Source organism: Oncorhynchus clarkii, chromosome 32 (assembly GCF_045791955.1).
Source record: "Oncorhynchus clarkii lewisi isolate Uvic-CL-2024 chromosome 32, UVic_Ocla_1.0, whole genome shotgun sequence".
NCBI lineage: Eukaryota > Metazoa > Chordata > Actinopteri > Salmoniformes > Salmonidae > Oncorhynchus > Oncorhynchus clarkii.
In genome coordinates this window covers 21,390,482-21,410,510 of record NC_092178.1, presented here as the reverse complement: position 1 = coordinate 21,410,510, position 20,029 = coordinate 21,390,482, and the positions used below count along the sequence as shown (strand labels likewise).

General features: G+C 44.4%; 2 protein-coding genes across 3 annotated transcripts in view; one reads left to right on the top strand and one right to left on the bottom strand.

The window, feature by feature from the left end:
* The window catches only part of LOC139392184 (adenylate cyclase type 2-like), an 82,426-nt gene extending 73,618 nt beyond the window's left edge, over positions 1 to 8,808 (top strand). For both annotated transcript variants that reach the window (XM_071139967.1, XM_071139966.1), the window contains exons 20-25: positions 1,989 to 2,147; positions 3,127 to 3,273; positions 5,658 to 5,765; positions 6,094 to 6,208; positions 6,313 to 6,437; positions 6,785 to 8,808. In XM_071139967.1, the coding sequence (XP_070996068.1) occupies positions 1,989 to 2,147; positions 3,127 to 3,273; positions 5,658 to 5,765; positions 6,094 to 6,208; positions 6,313 to 6,437; positions 6,785 to 6,937 (807 nt within the window). In that variant the 3' untranslated portion in view covers positions 6,938 to 8,808. The remainder of the gene's footprint in view (positions 1 to 1,988; positions 2,148 to 3,126; positions 3,274 to 5,657; positions 5,766 to 6,093; positions 6,209 to 6,312; positions 6,438 to 6,784) is intronic.
* A 269-nt stretch (positions 8,809 to 9,077) lies between these two features.
* On the bottom strand, positions 9,078 to 19,810 carry LOC139392280 (cilia and flagella associated protein 90). The gene is made up of 3 exons (XM_071140149.1): positions 19,628 to 19,810; positions 10,781 to 10,897; positions 9,078 to 9,422 (listed from the first exon to the last, which is right to left on the bottom strand). The coding sequence occupies exons 1-3, from the start codon at positions 19,742 to 19,744 to the stop codon at positions 9,243 to 9,245; spliced, it is 414 nt and encodes a 137-aa protein (XP_070996250.1). The 5' UTR covers positions 19,745 to 19,810; the 3' UTR covers positions 9,078 to 9,242.
* Between the last annotated feature and the right edge of the window lie 219 nt (positions 19,811 to 20,029).

The window sequence follows — 20,029 nt, the reverse complement described above, 5'->3', positions numbered from 1 at the left end:
GGGCCGGGCGCAGTGCGCACTAACCAGGTCGCCAGGTGCACGGTGTTTCCTCCGACACATTGGTGCGGCTGGCTTCCGCGTTGGATGCGCGCTGTGTTAAGCAGTGCGGCTTGGTTGGGTTGTGTTTCGGAGGACGCATGGCTTTCGACCTTCGTCTCTCTCGAGCCCGTACGGGAGTTATAGCGATGAGACAAGATAGTAACTACTAACAATTGGATACCACGAAATTGGGGAGAAAAGGGGGTAAAATTAAAATAAAATGTAAAAAATAAAAACTTTATAAGGTGTTTTTGCATAACACCATTGGTGTAAACTATATGTACTTCCTGGTGTTAAAATAATATATGAGGTACTATTGCATAACACTTCATTCCCTAACACTGACAAAGTGTAACATCATCAGCACTAAGAACAGTATTAATTTAACACTCAAAAGTGTGGACACGTGTAGACACTGGGCCAGTGTTCAATTTGACACTGGAGAATTTGCTGTGTAAGGTACAGGGTAGGCTTTCATGATAATTGAATGATTTTTGCTGGCCCTGGCATCAACAGATTTCTGCCTATGCCACTGCTCTGGGGTACCATCCATCACAGCTGTTCCGATTCAGATGTCCTGGAGAGTCTTGTGTACCCAAATATACCATCCCCAGTGGACAAGAGCTGGCCCATACAGTTCCCCCTGTTGTCAAACTGGGTTATAGTCACCAGAAGGGTAGGGGCTGTGTTTGGGGATGACGCACATGTCTAATTTAATTGCAGTATTTGGTTAGCTGTATTTTAAACAATTGTACTTTTTTTTGCCTGTTTCTTTATTTTAAATCCTTTCTGGAGGTGTTAAATTGTCCTCCCTTGCAGCATCTGGCTGTAAACATGAGGTAATGAAGAACAGATGAATGACTCATTAATTAACCATCATTAGCTAGTTGCCTACTAAACAGCCTCTCATAATACCACTGTTCCTGCCTGGCCTAGTTACTAGGCCTTCTCAACTCTTCACAAGGATGACCTAGCTAGCACCCACACACATGCATGTGTGCACACACACACACGTACGTAGCCGCTAGCCCACAGGTAGCCATAAGGTCTAACACAGAGAGCGCACACACACACACACACACACACACACACACACACACACACACACACACACACACACACACACACACACACACACACACACACACACACACACACCCCGGGGCGTTTTGACCTTCATCTCGGCACCCGGCTGACCTATTTAGACATGTTTAGAAGTCCCCCAGGTGTAGATAACCAATGAGAAACCAGCGCCTACTTTATGCTAATCAGGCTGGTGTTTAGCGCTCCCTGAAGCGAAGACAGCAACGCTGCTATCCTCTGCTTTAGTGTCTTATTACCATAGCGTTCATTTCCCATGAATACAAAACATGCTCTGAAGGGTCAGTTGGTGAGATAGTTTGCGTCCCAAATGGCACCCTAATCCCTATAATAGTTCACTAGTTTTGAGCAGGGACCTTGTCAAAAGTGGTGCACTATAGGGAAAAGATTGCCATTTTGGACGGAATCTCTTATTCCACCTTTAGATTCTCTCAATGGCAGAGGGAGATGGGAGAAATGGGGGAGAAAAATGCCAAAAGTATTATTTTCTTCTTCCATGTCGTTGAAGTCATGAGAATGTGAAGCAGTGACTCTCCAAGTGGACAATTCAAATACATTTCACTTTGAGAACAATGTGTTTGACCCATGTGTTCTGTTCTTCTCTTACATCGTTTCATAAGTATAGTGAGTTGTGAGTCAAGACCAGTCTCCTTTCAACTTGATAAGTTCAGCAAATTCCTGAAAATGCATCACCTACATTTACAGTAATAAAAGACCATCACATAGTTGGTGCTATTATTGGTAAACCTTTACTCAAGCGTAGTCATTTCAGAGAGTAAAATAACATGATTTATTATTGACTTTATGACCACCATATCTTTACCGTCTCTGTGTCCTCCTGTTAACAGAATGAATATTACTGTAGGTTGGACTTCCTGTGGAGGGACAAGTTCAAGAGAGAGTGTGAGGAGATCGAGACCATGGAGAACCTCAACAGGGTTCTACTGGAGAATGTTCTACCTGCCCACGTCGCAGAACACTTCCTGGGACGCAACTGGAAGAACGAGGTGGGGCAGCGACCATTCACAGAATATAACCTTGAGAACTCAGAACCACAGAACAAAACGAATTCTTATTCTAGAACTCTTTCAAGACAGGGCTGGTCCCTGCTGTTCTGCCGCCATAGGCGAGACCAAAAAAATTGCCTCGCAAAACTAGATTAGTCCCAGGAAGCAGACGTATTTTCCTTTTTAGGACGTTGAAAAGGCATATTCTACGGACGTTGAAAAGGCATATTCTCCGGACGTTGAAAAGGCATATTCTCCGGACGTTGAAAAGGCATATTCTCCGGACGTTGAAAAAGCATATTCTCCGGACGTTGAAAAATACTTATTTTCCAGATGTTTAATTCAAGTTAATGTTCAGTTCTGAATGAAAGTTGTTTATTTTTTATTTCTAGTCTTCTATGTTTGGGCCAAATCAAGGCTGGTCAAGACCGGACAAAATCTGAACCAAACATATCCGTGGATGCGGAAATCAAAGCCGGTCCGGGAATTGCACCAAAACAATACAAACAAAAGGCGTCGGTCCGTGCTTACTGAGGTGTAGTCTACAGTGTTGTCTGAAATGGACTTATGGATGCCCATCTATGTGGTAAGCCTACTGTTTGTAAAATACAAAAAAAGACATCTGGACAGGACCAAAAACAGACGTCCAAAAGACATTGGCTCGTGCTCATCTAAAAAGCCCTTATGCCACTGGTTGAGAGAAATTCTCATTGTTTTTGGGCAGAATTAAGTGAGGTTAATGTGCTGTTGTTGTTGGAGGTGCATCTTGGCCAGTTTAGCTAAGAAAATGCCGCCCTCGTCAATCTGCCACCATAGGTGGCCGCCTTATCCTGCATAATGAGCGGGCCGGCCGTGTTTCTAGAAGAATAAATAAAATAAATGCATTCTAGTACTAACTTTAGAACCACACATTCTAACCCTATTTTGGAATTGCATTGATCCATTCCACTGACCTGTGTCTGTGTGTTTGCTTCTCTAGGATCTGTACCACCAGTCGTATGAGTCGGTATGTGTGATGTTCGCCTCCATCCCAGACTTTAAGGAGTTCTACACAGAGTCAGACGTCAACAAGGAGGGCCTGGAATGTCTCAGACTCCTCAACGAGATCATCGCTGACTTTGACGAGGTGAGTTACTCTGTCCTCATTGGTTTCTTATCACTTCTGTCACACATCTGTGTAAGAACAATAAGGAGGCCTGCATCCATTGTGACCATAGCATATGTGTAGGTATGTACGGCAGGACCAAACCGGAGAGATAGGTAGGAACAAGTCCATGTAAAGCTTTGCATGTTAGCAGTAAAACCTTGAAATCAGCCCTAGCCTTAATAGGAAGCTGGTGTAGAGGATAGCACTGTAATATGATCGATTGTTTTGGTACTAGTCAAGATTCTATAAGCCGTATTTAGCACTAGCTGAAGTTTATTTAGTGCCTTATCCGCGTAGCCAGAGAGAGTAGAGCATTGCAGTAGTCTAATCCTGAAGTGACAAAAGCATGGATTAGCATTTCTGCATAATTTTTGGACAAAACGTTTCAGATTTTGGAATGTTAAGAAGATGGATATGTTTGTCAAAAGAGAGATCAGGGTCCAGAGTAACACCGAGGTCCTTCACAGTTTTATTTCAGACGAATGTACAACCGTCAAGATTCATTCTCAGATCCGATAGCAGATATCTTTGTTTCTCGGGACCTAGAACTAGCATCTCTGTTTTGTCCGATTTTAAAAGAAAAACATTTGTTGCCATCAACTTCCTTACGTCTGAAACACAGGCTTCCAGGGTAGGGAATTTTGGGGCTTCACCAAGTTTTATTGAAAATGTGTGTGTCGTCTGTATAGCAGTGAAAGTTTACATTATGTTTCCGAATGACATCACCAAGAGGTAGCATATACACTGAGTATACCAAACATTAGGAACATCTTCTTAATATTGAGTTGCACCCCCCCATTTTCCCCTCAGAACAGACACAATTCTTAGGGGCATGGACTCTACAAGGTGGTAAAAGCATTCCACAGGGATGCTGGCCCAAGTTGACTCCGATGCTTCCCACAGTAGTGTCAAGCTAGCTGGATGTTCTTTTGGTGGTGGACCATTCTTGATATAGACAGGAAACTGTTGAGTGTGAAAAACCCAACAGCGTTGCAGTTCTTGGCACAAACCGGTACGGCTGGCACCTACTACCATACCCCGTTCAAAGGCATTTCAATATTTTGTCTTGCCCATTCACCCTCTGAATGGCACACATACACAATCTATGTCTCAATTGTCTCAAGGCTTAAAAATCCTTCTTTAGCCTGTATCGCCCCTTCATCTCAATTGATTGAAGTGGATTTAACATAAGGAATCATAGCTTTCACCTGGATTCAGCTGTTCAGTCTATGTCATGGAAAGAGCAGGTGTTCTTAATGTTTTGTATACTCAGTGTATAGGGAAAACAATACTGGTCCTGAAACAGAACCTTGAGGAACACTGAAACTTACCATTGATTTGTCAGAGGACAAACCATCCACAGAGACGAACTGATATCTTTCCGACAGATCTAAACCAGGCAAGAACTTGTCCGTGTAGACCAATATCCAATCTCTCTGAATGAATGTGGTGATTGAGGACAGACTCAGAGCCTTGGTCTGATGCCATTCAAAAGTAATTTACCACCTTCACGAGTGCGGTCTCAGCACTGTGATGTCTAAAACCAGACTGGAGTGTTATGTATACATTATTTGTCTTCAAGATGGAAGTGAGTATCTGAGCAACAGCTTTATTTTTTATTTGTTTTTAGGAATGGGAGATTCGATTATAGGCTGATTTAGCTTTTTCAGGAGAGGCTTTATTCCTGGCTCCTTTAGTGAGTTTGGTACACATCCGGAGAATAGAGGGCCGTTTATTAAATTTAACATAGGAGGGCCAAGCACAGGCAGTAGCTCCTTCATTAGTTTAGTTGGAATAGGGTCCAGTAGACAGCTGGAAGGTTTAGAGGCCATGAATATTTTTGTGAATGTGTCAGGATTCAAAAACTCAGGTGTCTCCATTGATCTGAAGTCTTGGCAGTTCTGTGCAGATTCAGGACAACTGAGTTTCGGAAAAATACACATATTCTAAGAGGAGTCTTTCATTTGTTTTCTTGTGATCATGATCTTTTCATTGAAGATAAGTTCATGAAATCATCACTACTGAAGTGTGAAGTGTGTGAAGTGTGTGTGTGTGTGTGTGTGTGTGTGTGTGTGTGTGTGTGTGTGTGTGTGTGTGTGTGTGTGTGTGTGTGTGTGTGTGTGTGTGTGTGTGTGTGTGTGTGTGTGTGTGTGTGTGTGTGTGTGTGTGTGTGTGTGTGTGTGTGTGTGAGTGAGTGAGTGAGTGAGTGAGTGAGTGAGTGAGTGAGTGAGTGAGTGAGTGAGTGAGTGAGTGAGTGAGTGAGTGAGTGAGTGAGTGAGTGAGTGAGTGAGTGAGTGAGAGAGAGAGAGAGAGAGAGAGACAGCTCCTGCCTAAGTTCTAACCTCTCTCTCTCTGTGTGACAGCTGCTGTCCAAGCCTAAATTCAGCGGGGTGGAGAAGATAAAGACTATTGGCAGCACCTACATGGCTGCTACTGGGCTCAACGCTACACCTGGACCTGAATACACACAGGTACATGACACACACACACACACACGCATAACTGTAGGGATAAATTACCTTTTTCCTCTCAATGACAGTTCATGGTGTGAATAGGAGGAGATAGATTTTAAACCCACAGAAATGATCAAACTCAGCTACAGCATCAACCCACCTCCAATTACAGGTGTAGAGCTGTATGGTGGTGCTAAACAACACTCCCTGTCATCTCTTCCCTCTCCTTCCCTCTCTCCTGCCCTTTTCTGTCTATTTCGTATCTCTCTACATTACCATTTCTCTGTTTCCTCTCTCTCCTTCCCCCTCTCTCTCTCCTTACACTATCTTTCTCTCTCTCTCTCAGGAGCATGACCGTCAGTACATGCACATTGGCACCATGATGGAGTTTGCCTTTGCCTTGGTCGGGAAACTAGATGTCATCAACAAACACTCCTTCAATGACTTCAGGCTACGAGTTGGTATGTGTGTGAGTGAGTGAGTGAGTGAGTGAGTGAGTGAGTGAGTGAGACTGGTACAGTCTGTCTTACATTGGACCTCTAACCCCTCTTCCTGGTTGTGTCAGGGATAAACCATGGTCCGGTGATTGCGGGGGTGATCGGAGCGCAAAAGCCTCAGTATGATATCTGGGGGAACAGTGTTAATGTGGCCAGCCGGATGGAGAGTACTGGGGTACTGGGGAAAATACAGGTAATCAATTCATACATTTAGAATACAGCTACACTAATAGTAATGCTAAAATAATACTAGCTGCATGCAGTTTTATTTTGTACCACTAGTGGTTGCTGCAGAACTAGGTCAAGGTTAATGAATATGGTATACAGGTACAGAGAAGACGTTATGCAAATGTAGATATATAATAATACAGAACAATACAGTATCCTCAAAGCCACTCTTCGACTATTGTTCTTTCCTGATTAAGTCTTTAGTTATTAATATAAAATATGACATTTACCACAGAGATCCTATTAAAAGTTCAATATGGAATTCTATGGAATTTTCTGCCTACATGTGATTTGTGTTTTCGCTGCTTCCAGGTAACCGAGGAGACGAGTCGTATCCTGTTGACACTGGGCTACATGTGTTCATGTCGCGGCATCATCAATGTGAAGGGGAAGGGAGAGCTCAAGACCTTCTTCGTACACACAGAGATGACCAGATCGCTGTCGCAAGGGACTGTGATGCCTTGAACATCATATACTGAGCAATTTACACACACATGCCCGCAAGCGCGCACACACACACACACATGCCCGCAAGCGCGCACACACACACACACACACACACTCTTAAACTATACAAACACATGCATTTACATACACACAAATGGACTTGCACACACATCAGGGCTTCAAACCGGTTCAGGGAACCGAACCAAAAACCGGTAAATAACTAAATTTGTCAAGGAACAGAAACGGAACCGGGAACGAAAGTGATCCAAACTGTTCCGGAACAAAACCATTATTTTAAAAGTGGTTAATAATGTTGTTTTACGTTCCAGGCATTTTTTTCTAGTCCCCCCCCCCCCCCCCAAAAAAAAAACTTTACAAGCGTGATTCAGAAGATAGGGAGAGAGAATTTTTATTAGCTAGAGAAGAATGGATTAACTTTATCAATGCTAGTTAAGGATACTATAACAACGCTGCGTTTATAAGCGCGGATATCGACTCTGCCGCTTGAGCATGCTTTTGCGGCACAGTCGATAGCACGCTGGACTTCGGGCTAGAAGGTTGTTGGTTCGAGACCTGCTCCCTGCCTGTATTAGTACAATACTATAAGCCTGGTTATCACCTTTTCGTTGAAATGATTAAACCTTACAAAAAGGTAAGACGTGTTTTTAATTCTGATGGCGCTTGTCAGTTAGCTAGCTAGCTCAAGCTTGTTAGCTAGTTAGCGCAAAGGACATTCAATATTTCTCCATAGAAGCCGCTCCGCCTAGGTATAAGTATGTGAACCTAATTCAGATAATGCATGTCATAACAAGATGTCCTGCGCTTCAAGCCTCCTCAACCCTATCTTGCTCTCTTCCCACCCACAAAATTTCAGTCGCATCTTGCGCCATTGGCTACACTTGTCTGTCCATCACGCATGGAAATAACTAGCTTGCCTGCTCTATCCACAATGATTGGTAAAGTAATTAATAGTAAATAAAGTAGTTAAAAAAGGAACCGAAAGAAACGATATCAACCTGTACTTTTAGCTTTGAACCGGTTCAGAACTTTATTTTGCTGGTCGGAACAGTGTAACGGAACGAAAAAAAATTGGGGTTCTGTTCAGAATGAAATAATTGGAAAATAACTTTGGTTCCAACCCGACACACATACGTGCATGCACAAATACCGCACATACACACAAACACACACACTAGGACTTATACAATCACACACAAACACATTCAAAACTGCCTGCTGTAATAGAACGTATCTGTCAAGACTCCTTGTTTACAACAGTAACTCCCAGACCACTTCATCTGAACCAGACAGAAGGCAGACAACATTTAGAACAACAGACAGAACAACAGACAGACGGCTGTACATACAGTATTACCTGCATCGTCCCTCCTTAGCTGGTTACAGTAGTGGCTGGACTTCATAGGTTACAGTCGTCCTTAGATGCTGATCTTAGGTCAGTTTTGCATCCCCGTCCCCCGTGTTTAGGATAAGCCGATCCTAGATCTGTGCGCAACGGGAATTTCTAGCTTTAGTGGATTTCAATGGCTGCCCGAGTGGTTGTGTGGTGCAGTGCAGAGACAGATATTGAGAGTATGTGTCAGGATTCTAGTCATTACAGTACTTTTAGTCAGAATGGGGGGGGGGGGGGGAATTGGTGTCAACATGAACAGTAGTTTGCCAAACCTTCTATAGCTAACCTATCTCTAAGCTCTGGAGCAGAGCTTCTGTCAAGCAAAGAGCAATGTACGTGGACCTCAAGAGCAGCCGGGAATCAAGAGCTACTGGACTTTTGTAAGAAAACCAAAAAACTACATCGAGAACAGGAGAACGTTTCCATGTTTTGACGGCATCATTTTCTTACTCATTAAAACCATTTGTATATAACTGAACCAATGTGCTTCCTGTCATTGAAAGTCGACCATTTATGATTGCATTTCACAAAGTAGTTTGATAAACAGGTATTTTGATCAAATATTGTACTTTATTATGTATGTCACAAACATGTGGGCCATAATGTGTAGTTACAATCTTAGTATTTTAAAATATGTAATCTGATTTTATAATATATATAGCTATATATATATATATATAATAATTTTTTTTAACTTTTTATTTTATCTATCTTAAAATATATAATCTCTCTTTAAATATATCTCTATTTCTATAATGATCTATATCTTTAAATATCTTTACTACTCAGCACCACACTGACTGTATCAGTTGGGTGTGTTGTTGTGCCCATACATATTCACATTGATAAAACCATCACTCTCCCTCCCTCACTGCACCCACTCTATCTCTGGTGTTGGGAATACGGACTTCCTCACACAGGAACCACTGATCCGTATCCCTCCTCAAAATTGCGTGTGATCCCGTTTTTCCTGAAGAACTCGGTGTGGATGTGAGAGATGCGGGCAAACTGCCTGCCAGGTTTGTAGAGGACAGGAGGCAGGCGTCTTCCATACTCTGATGAGGACAGGACTGGTGCAGGTCTGGAAGACTCCTGAAAGAGAAGAGAAACGGAATGAGCTGAGAGGGAGGAAAGGGTAATAAAGATAAGAGAATGTGAGAGAAAAGAGGATGATAGTAAATGAGAGAGAGCAGGAAAGGAGGAGAGCGGGTTAATCATTTAGATGTTTAACACCTTACCAGACACCATTACACAGCTTTACACCCATACAATTACATACATAATATCTGTGTTTTATACCTGTAATTGGAGGTGGGTTGATGCTGTAGCTGAGTTTGATCATATCTGTGGGTTTAAAATGGATCTCCTCCAGTTCACACCATGAGCTGTCATTGAGCGCAGAATTACTCTCAGAAAGGTAAGACTTAACTTTACTGTAATTAAACCTCTCTACAGTGAGTGCAGCCCATTCACGTCACAAGTGTGTGTGTTTGTCCACTCACTTAGCTAGTCAACTTCTCCACTTTCACTGACTCAGAAACTAGACCCACCACTGGTGCTGCTTCCTACCTGACAAGCATAATGACTGACATAGTTTCAGCACAGAAAGTGTTGGGAAACTTCCACCTCGCTAACAACCACCAGTGGCATACAGTGACAGCCAGCTGCTAGCTATATTTACTCCCATAACAACCTGTTCACGTATGGCTTGTCGGCTAGTGCAGATGCTGCCACACCTGCTGCGGGTCAAACAGACTGTCAACTGGGAAAATGTATGACTAGTTTCATGAAACCACAAAAAATATCAAATCAAACTTTGTTTGTCGCTTGCGCCAAATACAACAGGTGTAGGTAGACCTTACCGTGAAACGATACAGCTAGATTCAAATATAGCTGATAGGAATTGTCAGGCTATTCAAATATAGCTGATAGGAATTGTCATAGGCAGAGATCTAGGGACTTAATTAAACTCTGGTTTCAGAGTGAGTGCCACGAAGGTCCAAAACCCTTGGTATAGATAGGCAAGTTATAGCACACTATGGTTTTAGTACACATCATAGTTGTGGTCATAATAACCGTATCAGGGCATACAGGGAGGCTGCTATACCACTTTACCCTCCCCAAATCCTAACACCACCTACTTAGATCAGCGCAAGAGCAACAGGTGTTACTGTACAGATGCCATATCTTAATTTGACCCACTTTCTCACAGCAGGAAAATAATCCTGCAGCAACAGAGAATGTAAATTATTATGTGGATTACAATAAATGTAGATTGTTTTTGTAGGGGTTGATACATTTTTGTTTGGGAAAATCAAGTCTGAAATGTTGAAGTGTAAATTAGAAGCCTTTTTAGACATTGAATACATTTGCATTTCCTGCCGTGCTGGAAAATTCCTGCAAAAACAGGATGGTCAAATTAAGATATGGCACTGTAGCTAGCTAGTTACCTCTGAGTACAAGTCTAGTCCCCTGCTGTTGGAGTGCTCTCTATCGTCGCGGTGTAGTTTGCTGTCATAGCCCTCCGCCCGCCGGTATATGCAGTCGTATAAGGATACCTCCCGTGCCTATGGATTATTGGATCATTATAGGTTAGTGTGTGTGTGCGTGCGTGATAGAGAGGAAGGCAGGCAGGCAGGCAGGCAGGCAGGCAGGCAGGCAGGCAGGCAGGCAGGGGACGTGGAAGACAGTGGGATATAACGTTAGTGATGATATACGTACAGTGCCTTGCGAAAGTATTCGGCCCCCTTGAACTTTGCGACCTTTTGCCACATTTCAGGCTTCAAACATAAAGATATAAAACTGTATTTTTTTGTGAAGAATCAACAACAAGTGGGACACAATCATGAAGTGGAACGACATTTATTGGATATTTCAAACTTTTTTAACAAATCAAAAACTGAAAAATTGGGCATGCAAAATTATTCAGCCCCTTTACTTTCAGTGCAGCAAACTCTCTCCAGAAGTTCAGTGAGGATCTCTGAATGATCCAATGTTGACCTAAATGACTAATGATGATAAATACAATCCACCTGTGTGTAATCAAGTCTCCGTATAAATGCACCTGCACTGTGATAGTCTCAGAGGTCCGTTAAAAGCGCAGAGAGCATCATGAAGAACAAGGAACACACCAGGCAGGTCCGAGATACTGTTGTGAAGAAGTTTAAAGCCGGATTTGGATACAAAAAGATTTCCCAAGCTTTAAACATCCCAAGGAGCACTGTGCAAGCGATAATATTGAAATGGAAGGAGTATCAGACCACTGCAAATCTATCAAGACTTGGCCGTCCCTCTAAACTTTCAGCTCATACAAGGAGAAGACTGATCAGAGATGCAGCCAATAGGCCCATGATCACTCTGGATGAACTGCAGAGATCTACAGCTGAGGTGGGAGACTCTGTCCATAGGACAACAATCAGTCGTATATTGCACAAATCGGGCCTTTATGGAAGAGTGGCAAGAAGAAAGCCATTTCTTAAAGATATCCATAAAAAGTGTAGTTTGAAGTTTGCCACAAGCCACCTGGGAGACACACCAAACATGTGGAAGAAGGTGCTCTGGTCAGATGAAACCAAAATTGAACTTTTTGGCAACAATGCAAAACGTTATGTTTGGCGTAAAAGCAACACAGCTGAACACACCATCCCCACTGTCAAACATGGTGGTGGCAGCATCATGGTTTGGGCCTGCTTTTCTTCAGCAGGGACAGGGAAGATGGTTAAAATTGATGGGAAGATGGATGGAGCCAAATACAGGACCATTCTGGAAGAAAACCTGATGGAGTCTGCAAAAGACCTGAGACTGGGACGGAGATTTGTCTTCCAACAAGACAATGATCCAAAACATAAAGCAAAGTCTACAATGGAATGGTTCAAAAATAAACATATCCAGGTGTTAGAATGGCCAAGTCAAAGTCCAGACCTGAATCCAATCGAGAATCTGTGGAAAGAACTGAAAACTGCAGTTCACAAATGCTCTCCATCCAACCTCACTGAGCTCGAGCTGTTTTGCAAGGAGGAATGGGAAAAAATTTCAGTCTCTCGATGTGCAAAACTGATAGAGACATACACCAAGCGACTTACAGCTGTAATCGCAGCAAAAGGTGGCGCTACAAAGTATTAACTTAAGGGGGCTGAATAATTTTGCACGCCCAATTTTTCAGTTTTTGATTTGTTAAAAAAGTTTGAAATATCCAATAAATGTCGTTCCACTTCATGATTGTGTCCCACTTGTTGTTGATTCTTCACAAAAAAATACAGTTTTATATTTTTATGTTTGAAGCCTGAAATGTGGCAAAAGGTCGCAAAGTTCAAGGGGGCCGAATACTTTCGCAAGGCACTGTAGCTAGCCATCTAGCTATGTTTCTTACAGTAAAAGGTGTGATAGATAGAGAGTGGGGGTGAGGGAGTTGTCTTGAAAACCTGACCCTAGGCAACACAGTGACGTCTCTGTGTTGACTCAGGTCGGGTTTTCAAGACTAGTCAGGAAGAGAGAGGGAAATGTGACGGGAGAGAGAGCCCAGCTAGAACATAACGTTCTGAGAACCATATGTCTCTTAAAGCTTGGTGAGAGCGTGGTTGTCCTATAATTATTTTGCATACAACCTTCCCACAACGTTCTGGGAAAGGTGCAGGATAGTTGTTTGGCTTTGGAACATTCTCAGCACATTAAAGGAACTTGACAAAATAATGTTATTTTCTTGATATTTCATTACTTAAACAGAATGGTTCCTAAAAGTTCAAACATGATTACATTTCATTTAATTTTTGCTAATGTTCTAGGAAAGTTCCACAACTGGTTTGACCTTGGGAAGGTTCTCAAATAGTTTAGAGAACGTTTGAAACAACATTCTTCCGTGGGAATTTCAATACTTCAGCATAACGTTTCCTACAGGTTTCCTCATGGTTCTATTGAAAGTAATGTTCTCAAATTGTTCCGGGAACATTAAGAAACAACGTTCGTCTGTGTGAATGTCAGTACTTCAGCATAACGTTTCCTACAGGTTTCCTCGGTGTGATCTGAGTGGGCATTCTATGTTGTGTGTCTAGTTTGTCTGTTTCTGTGTTTGGCCTGATATGGTTCTCAATCAGAGGCAGGTGTTAGTCATAGTCTCTGATTGGGAACCATATTTAGGTAGCCTGTTCGGTGTTGGGTTTTGCAGGTGATTGTTTCCTGTCTTTGTTGCACCAGATAGGGCTGTTTCGGTTTTGCCACATTTATTGTTTTGTATTAGGTTAATGTTGAGTTTTTCTATTAAAAAACATGAACTATAACCACGCTGCATTTTGGTCCGCCTCTCCTTCCCAGGAAGAACCGCGTAACAGAATCACCCACCAAAACAGGACCAAGCGGCGTGGTGACAGGCAGCGGCAGCAGGAGCAGCGCAAGGAGGACTGGACATGGGAGGATGAGTTGGACGGTAAAGGACCCTGGGCACAGCCAGGAGAATATCGCCGCCCGAAAGAAGAGCTGGAGGCGGCGAAGGCGGAGAGGCGCTGGTATGAGGAGGCAGCACGGCGGCGTGGATGGAAGCCCGAGAGTCAGCCCCAAAAATGTCTTGGGAGGGGGCACACAGGTAGTGTGGCGAAGCCAGGTAGGAGACCTGCGCCAACTTCCTGTGCTTACCGGGGGGCTAGAGAGACTGGGCAGGCACCGTGTTATGCTGTGAAGCGCACAGTGTCCCCAGTGCGGGTGCATAGCCCGGTGCGGTACATACCAGCTCCGCGTATCGGCCGGGCTAGAGTGGGCATCGAGCCAAGTGCCATGAAGCCGGCTCTACGCATCTGGTCTCCAGTGCGTCTCCTTGGGCCGGCTCACATGGCACCAGCCTTGCTCATGGTGTCCCCGGTTCGCCTGCATAGCCCAGTGCGGGCTATTCCACCTCGCCGCACTGGCAGGGCGACCGGGAGCATTCAACCAGGTAAGGTTGGGCAGGCTCGGTGCTCAAGAGCTCCAGTGCGCCTGCACGGTCCGGTCTATCCAGTACCACCTCCACGCACCAGCTCTCCGGTGGCAGCCCCCCGCACCAGGCTGTCTCTCCGTCTCATCCCTACAGGTGCTCCCGCCTGTCCAGCGCTGCCGGAGTCTCCCTCCTCTCCAGCGTTGCCGGAGCTTTCCTCCTCTCCAGCGCTGCCGGAGTCTCCAGTCTGCCCAGCGCCATTAGAGCTGCCAGTCAGCAAGGAGCCGCCAGTCTGCAAGGAGCCGCCAGTGCCGCCAGTCTGCAAGGAGCCGCCGGTGCCGCCAGTCTGCAAGGAGCCGCCGGTTCCGCCAGTCTGCAAGGAGCCGCCAGTGCCGCCTGTCTGCAAGCAGCCGCCAGTGCCGCCAGTCTGCAAGGAGCCGCCCGTGCCGCCAGTCTGCAAGGAGCCGCCTGTGCCGCCAGTCTGCAAGGAGCCGCCCGTGCCGCCAGTCTGCCAGGATCCGCCCGTGCCGCCAGTCAGCCAGGATCCGCCAGTGCCGCCAGTCAGCCAGGATCCGCCAGTGCCGCCAGTCAGCCAGGATCCGCCAGTGCCGCCAGGATCCGCCAGTGCCGCCAGTCAGCCAGGATCCGCCAGAGCCGCCAGTCAGCCAGGATCCGCCAGAGCCGCCATTCAGCCAGGATCTGCCAGAGTCGTCAGCCAGTACGGAGCTACCCCACTGTCCCGAGCTGCCCCTCTGTCCCGAGCTGCCCCTCTGTCCCGAGCTGCCCCCCAGTCCAGTGGGTTCATTTAGAAGGGTTGCCGTGGTTAGGAAGCGGAACGGAAGGAAGCCACGGAAGCGGACAATGGGGCGGACTAAGACTATGGTGAAGTGGGGGCCACGTCCAGCACCAGAGCCGCCACCGCGGACAGATGCCCACCCAGACCCTCCCCAATAGGTTCAGGTTTTGCGGCCGGAGTCCGCACCTTGGGGGGGGGGGGGGGGGGTACTGTCACACCCTGACCATAGTTTGCTTTGTATGTTTTGCTTGGTCAGGGTGTGATCTGAGTGGGCATTCTATGTTGTGTGTCTAGTTTGTCTGTTTCTGTGTTTGGCCTGATATGGTTCTCAATCAGAGGCAGGTGTTAGTCATAGTCTCTGATTGGGAACCATATTTAGGTAGCCTGTTCGGTGTTGGGTTTTGCGGGTGATTGTTTCCTGTCTTTGTGTTTGTTGAACCAGATAGGGCTGTTTCGGTTTTGCCACATGAATTGTTTTGTATTAGGTTCATGTTGAGTTTTTCTATTAAAAAACATTAACTATAACCACGCTGCATTTTGGTCCGCCTCTCCTTCCCAGGAGGAATCTCGTGACATCCTCATGTTTCAAGATAAATTCATGTTGTCATTCATGTTCTTAGAAACAACGTTCTTCTGTGGGAACTTTCAATAAAAACCACAAAAAAAAACATTAGTTACGTCAAAGAACTTTCTAAGAATGTTCTAAGAATGCTATTTAAAAACATATACATCACAGGAAGTAGGTGGCACCTTAATTAGGGAGGATGGGCTCATAGTAATGGCTGGAGCGGAATTAGTGGAATGGTATCAAATACATCAAACAAATGTCCGTATGTTTGATTCTATTCCATCTGCTCTGTTCCAGCCATTATTATGAGCCGTCCTCCCCTCAGCAGCCTCCACTGGTATACATTATGTTCTCAACCTCAACAAAACTCGCTCTACCCTCCATCTTGTTTCGTGTGTTCAGGTGTGTTGGCCGTACCCACTAATTGGCCACACCTGATCTGATTGAGTTCTTGTTTCCTTTGAAATGGGGTCTGTTTGAGTAGACTAAAATGCTTTGGTTTCATTTGTAATTTACTCTGACTATCTACGCCAATTTCAGAGCACTCATCTGAGTGTGCTAGAGCGCAGAATAACTGATGAATTTTACGAACACGCAGCACTCATTGAATCAGTAAATGTTGGAATTTTGTATTTATTAAATTGTTGCCAGCACCACAGTTATGGTCACTAACACCCTTGATAACATGAAAACAGCCTAACTAGCTCTGCTTGGGCGAGTAAAATCATCAGAGTGAGGTGTTCTCCCATTTGTGCCAGTTAACTTGAGTGCTTGACTGCCGCTGTGAGGTCAGAACGCTCTTAGGCCAGAGAGTGTCCAGTGTGCGGTCTGAACGTTCCAAGCGCAAACCACTCTGAATTTACGAACAGACAATTTGACAACACTTAAGAATGTCTCCGAGCGCACTCTGACACACTGGAAACTATTTACGAATGCACCCTTTGTATGAGTAAAAAAAAAACATGGCATGCTAGCTCCATCCTGGTGGCGCAGTCGACAAATTCCATGGATAGAAAACAGAAGCTTGTGTAGGTTTGAAAGCTCACTGACACCGAGTCACAATAAAAAAATATATTAAAAAAAATGTGTTTGCATGATTAATGCCTAAGCAAATGAATGTCCATGTGTCCTATCTGTGCTTGGAGTTCAAAACAGTTAACCCAAACTAACCTAGCGTAGGACCCCCTAATATCGGCATATTCAACAGAGTTTAAGAAATATATTACCTTCAACAGTGTTATCTTGTGATCAAGCCATCAATGTTTTGTGACTATTGGTGTCATAAAAATGTTAGCTAATGGGTTAGCAATTACCATGTTTGACACTTCAGTGGAAATACTACTATTATCAGCTTTTTGATAAGCGGTTTAGCAAAAGAAATACATCCTGTATTATAAGCATTCCCAGTTATTGGCCACCTTACTATTTTGTTCAATTGCAAGATCTATCCGTTTAATTTTGTTCAAAAAAGAGACAGCAATCTCGTATCCGAAGTGTTTACTAGATAGTTGACTAGTTGGCTAGACTTCCAATCAACTTTACATTGCGTAGCCTGGTGCGCCCTCCTGTAGACTCTTAAAAATGGTTCTTCACCAACATCTTCTTCAGTGTTGTAACCAAATGTCTCGCTATTTATTTTACAGATTAATCGTATGTTTTGAGAAAGTAGAGAACAGTTTAATACTAACATAAATGAGTATGAATAATTTAGGTAAAAAGTATTAAATGTGTCTATAGCACAGCCATATTTTACAATATGCAGCGTGTCCCACAAAATGAGTATATACACTGCTCAAAAAAGTAAAGGGAACACTTAAACAACACAATGTAACTCCAAGTCAATCACACTTCTGTGAAATCAAACTGTCCACTTAGGAAGAAACACTGATTGACAATACATTTCACATGCTGTTGTGCAAATGGAATAGACAACAGTTGGAAATTATAGGCAATTAGCAAGACACCCCCAATAAAGGAGTGGTTCTGCAGGTGGTGACCACAGACCACTTCTCAGTTCCTATGCTTCCTGGCTGATGTTTTGGTCCCTTTTGAATGCTGGCGGTGCTTTCACTCTAGTGGTAGCATGAGACGGAGTCTACAACCCACACAAGTGGCTCAGGTAGTGCAGCTCATCCAGGATGGCACATCAATGCGAGCTGTGGCAAGAAGGTTTGCTGTGTCTGTCAGCGTAGTGTCCAGAGCATGGAGGCGCTACCAGGAGACAGGCCAGTACATCAGGAGACGTGGAGAAGGCCGTAGGAGGGCAACAACTAAGCAGCAGGACCGCTACCTCCGCCTTTGTGCAAGGGGGAGCAGGAGGAGCACTGCCAGAGCCCTGCAAAATGACCTAGAGCAAGCCACAAATGTGCATGTGTCTGCTCAAACGGTCAGAAACAGACTCCATGAGGGTGGCATGAGGGCCCGACGTCCACAGGTGGGGGTTGTGCTTACAGCCCAACAACGTGCAGGACGTTTGGAATTTACCAGAGAACACCAAGATTGGCAAATTCACCACTGGCGCCCTGTGCTCTTCACAGATGAAAGCAGGTTCACACTGAGCACATGTGACAGATGTGACAGAGTCTGGAGACTCCATGGAGAACGTTCTGCTGCCTGCAACATCCTCCAGCATGACCGGTTTGGCGGTGGGTCAGTCATGGTGTGGGGTGGCATTTCTTTGGGGGGCTGCACAGCCCTCCATGTGCTCGCCAGAGGTAGCCTGACTGCCATTAGGTACCGAGATGAGATCCTCAGACCCCTTGTGAGACCATATGCTGGTGCGGGTGGCCCTGGGTTCCTCCTAATGCAAGACAATGCTAGACCTCATGTGGCTGGAGTGTGTCAGCAGTTCCTGCAAGAGGAAGGCATTGATGCTATGGACTGGCCCGCCCGTTCCCCAGACCTGGATCCAATTGAGCACATCTGGGACATCATGTCTCGCTCCATCCACCAATGCCACGTTGCACCACAGACTGTCCAGGAGTTGGCGGATGCTTTAGTCCAGGTCTGGGAGGAGATCCCTCAGGAGACCATCCGCCACCTCATCAGGAGCATGCCCAGGCGTTGTAGAGAGGTCATACAGGCACGTGGAGGCCCACACACTACTGAGCCTCATTTTGACTTGATTTAAGGACATTACATCAAAGTTGGATCAGCCTGTAGTGTGGTTTTCCACTTTAATTTTTAGTGTGACTCCAAATCCAGACCTCCATGGGTTGATAAATTTGATTTCCATTGATCATTTTTGTGTGATTTTGTTGTCAGCACATTCAACTATGTAAAGAAAAAAGTATTTAATAAGAATATTTCATTCATTCAGATCTAGGATGTGTTATTTTAGTGTTCCCTTTATTTTTTTGAGCAGTGTATATCAGTTTTTTGAAAATTCTCAAAACCTAACTTACATAAATTGCAATGAAAATCGGTGGTCAGCTAGCTGGAAGGGTGTCTTTAGTCGCAAAACGTACCGTTATTTTCCAGTCCATCTAAAATGTTGAGTAGAGGTGATTTAATTATCTAACCGCTAGAGAGTGTACGAAGTTAGGGTGTGTCCGACGTTGGGGGAAAATTAGCTAACAGTCTTATTGAACATTTCAGTTAACGTTTTAAGGAAGTTATTCAAAAACCTCAAAATAACCTAAAATGTATGTTCTCAGAACATTAAGAAGACCTCCCAGCAAAACATCCAGAGAACAATAATAAAACGTTCTCAGAACCTCCCTGCAACATAAAATGAACGTTCCCAGAACAGGCTAAATTTTCACACTTCTGTTCTCAGTCAGGAAACGTATGGCTTTGTTCCCAAAACCAATTGGAAACCAAAAAGGTACATCCCCACAACTTCTAAGGAACCAATTGTGCTAGCTGGGAGAAAGGGGAGAGAGACAAAGGGGTTAAAGAGTGAGAGGGACACACACACGGAGAAAGAGAGACGGAGAGAGAGAAATATAGGTTTTCTAGCTAGCTAGCTTAGCTAATAAGTAAGTTAGCTAGCCGTTCGCTAACGTTAGCTTGCAAGTAGCAACCACCCATACCTTGGAGTCACTGTTGTAATAGGTTCTCTCTTTTGGTTCAGTTCGTCTTGGTGGAATGTAACTATACACAGATATAGTCGAAACTGGTTTTGTTTTCGATTCAAGTAACACATCCATCCTATAGCTATCTATGTAAAAAATAATAACGAACTTTCTAGTTTAGCTTGGTAAACAAAAAATAGCTACCAGTGGCGTCTATGGTTGCTAAGATACTAATCCAGTGCTACTGCGCACTAGGAACACACATCTCTGTACTTTCCTAGACTGCGCAGCCACATGTATTGTTACAGCAATAATATACATTTTGCTTTCTTTTTTTCTCTCCTTCATCTGCATTTAATCAATCTGAGAACTAGTTAGTTTAAAGCAACATGGTCCTATATGCACCTTTACAAAATGCCC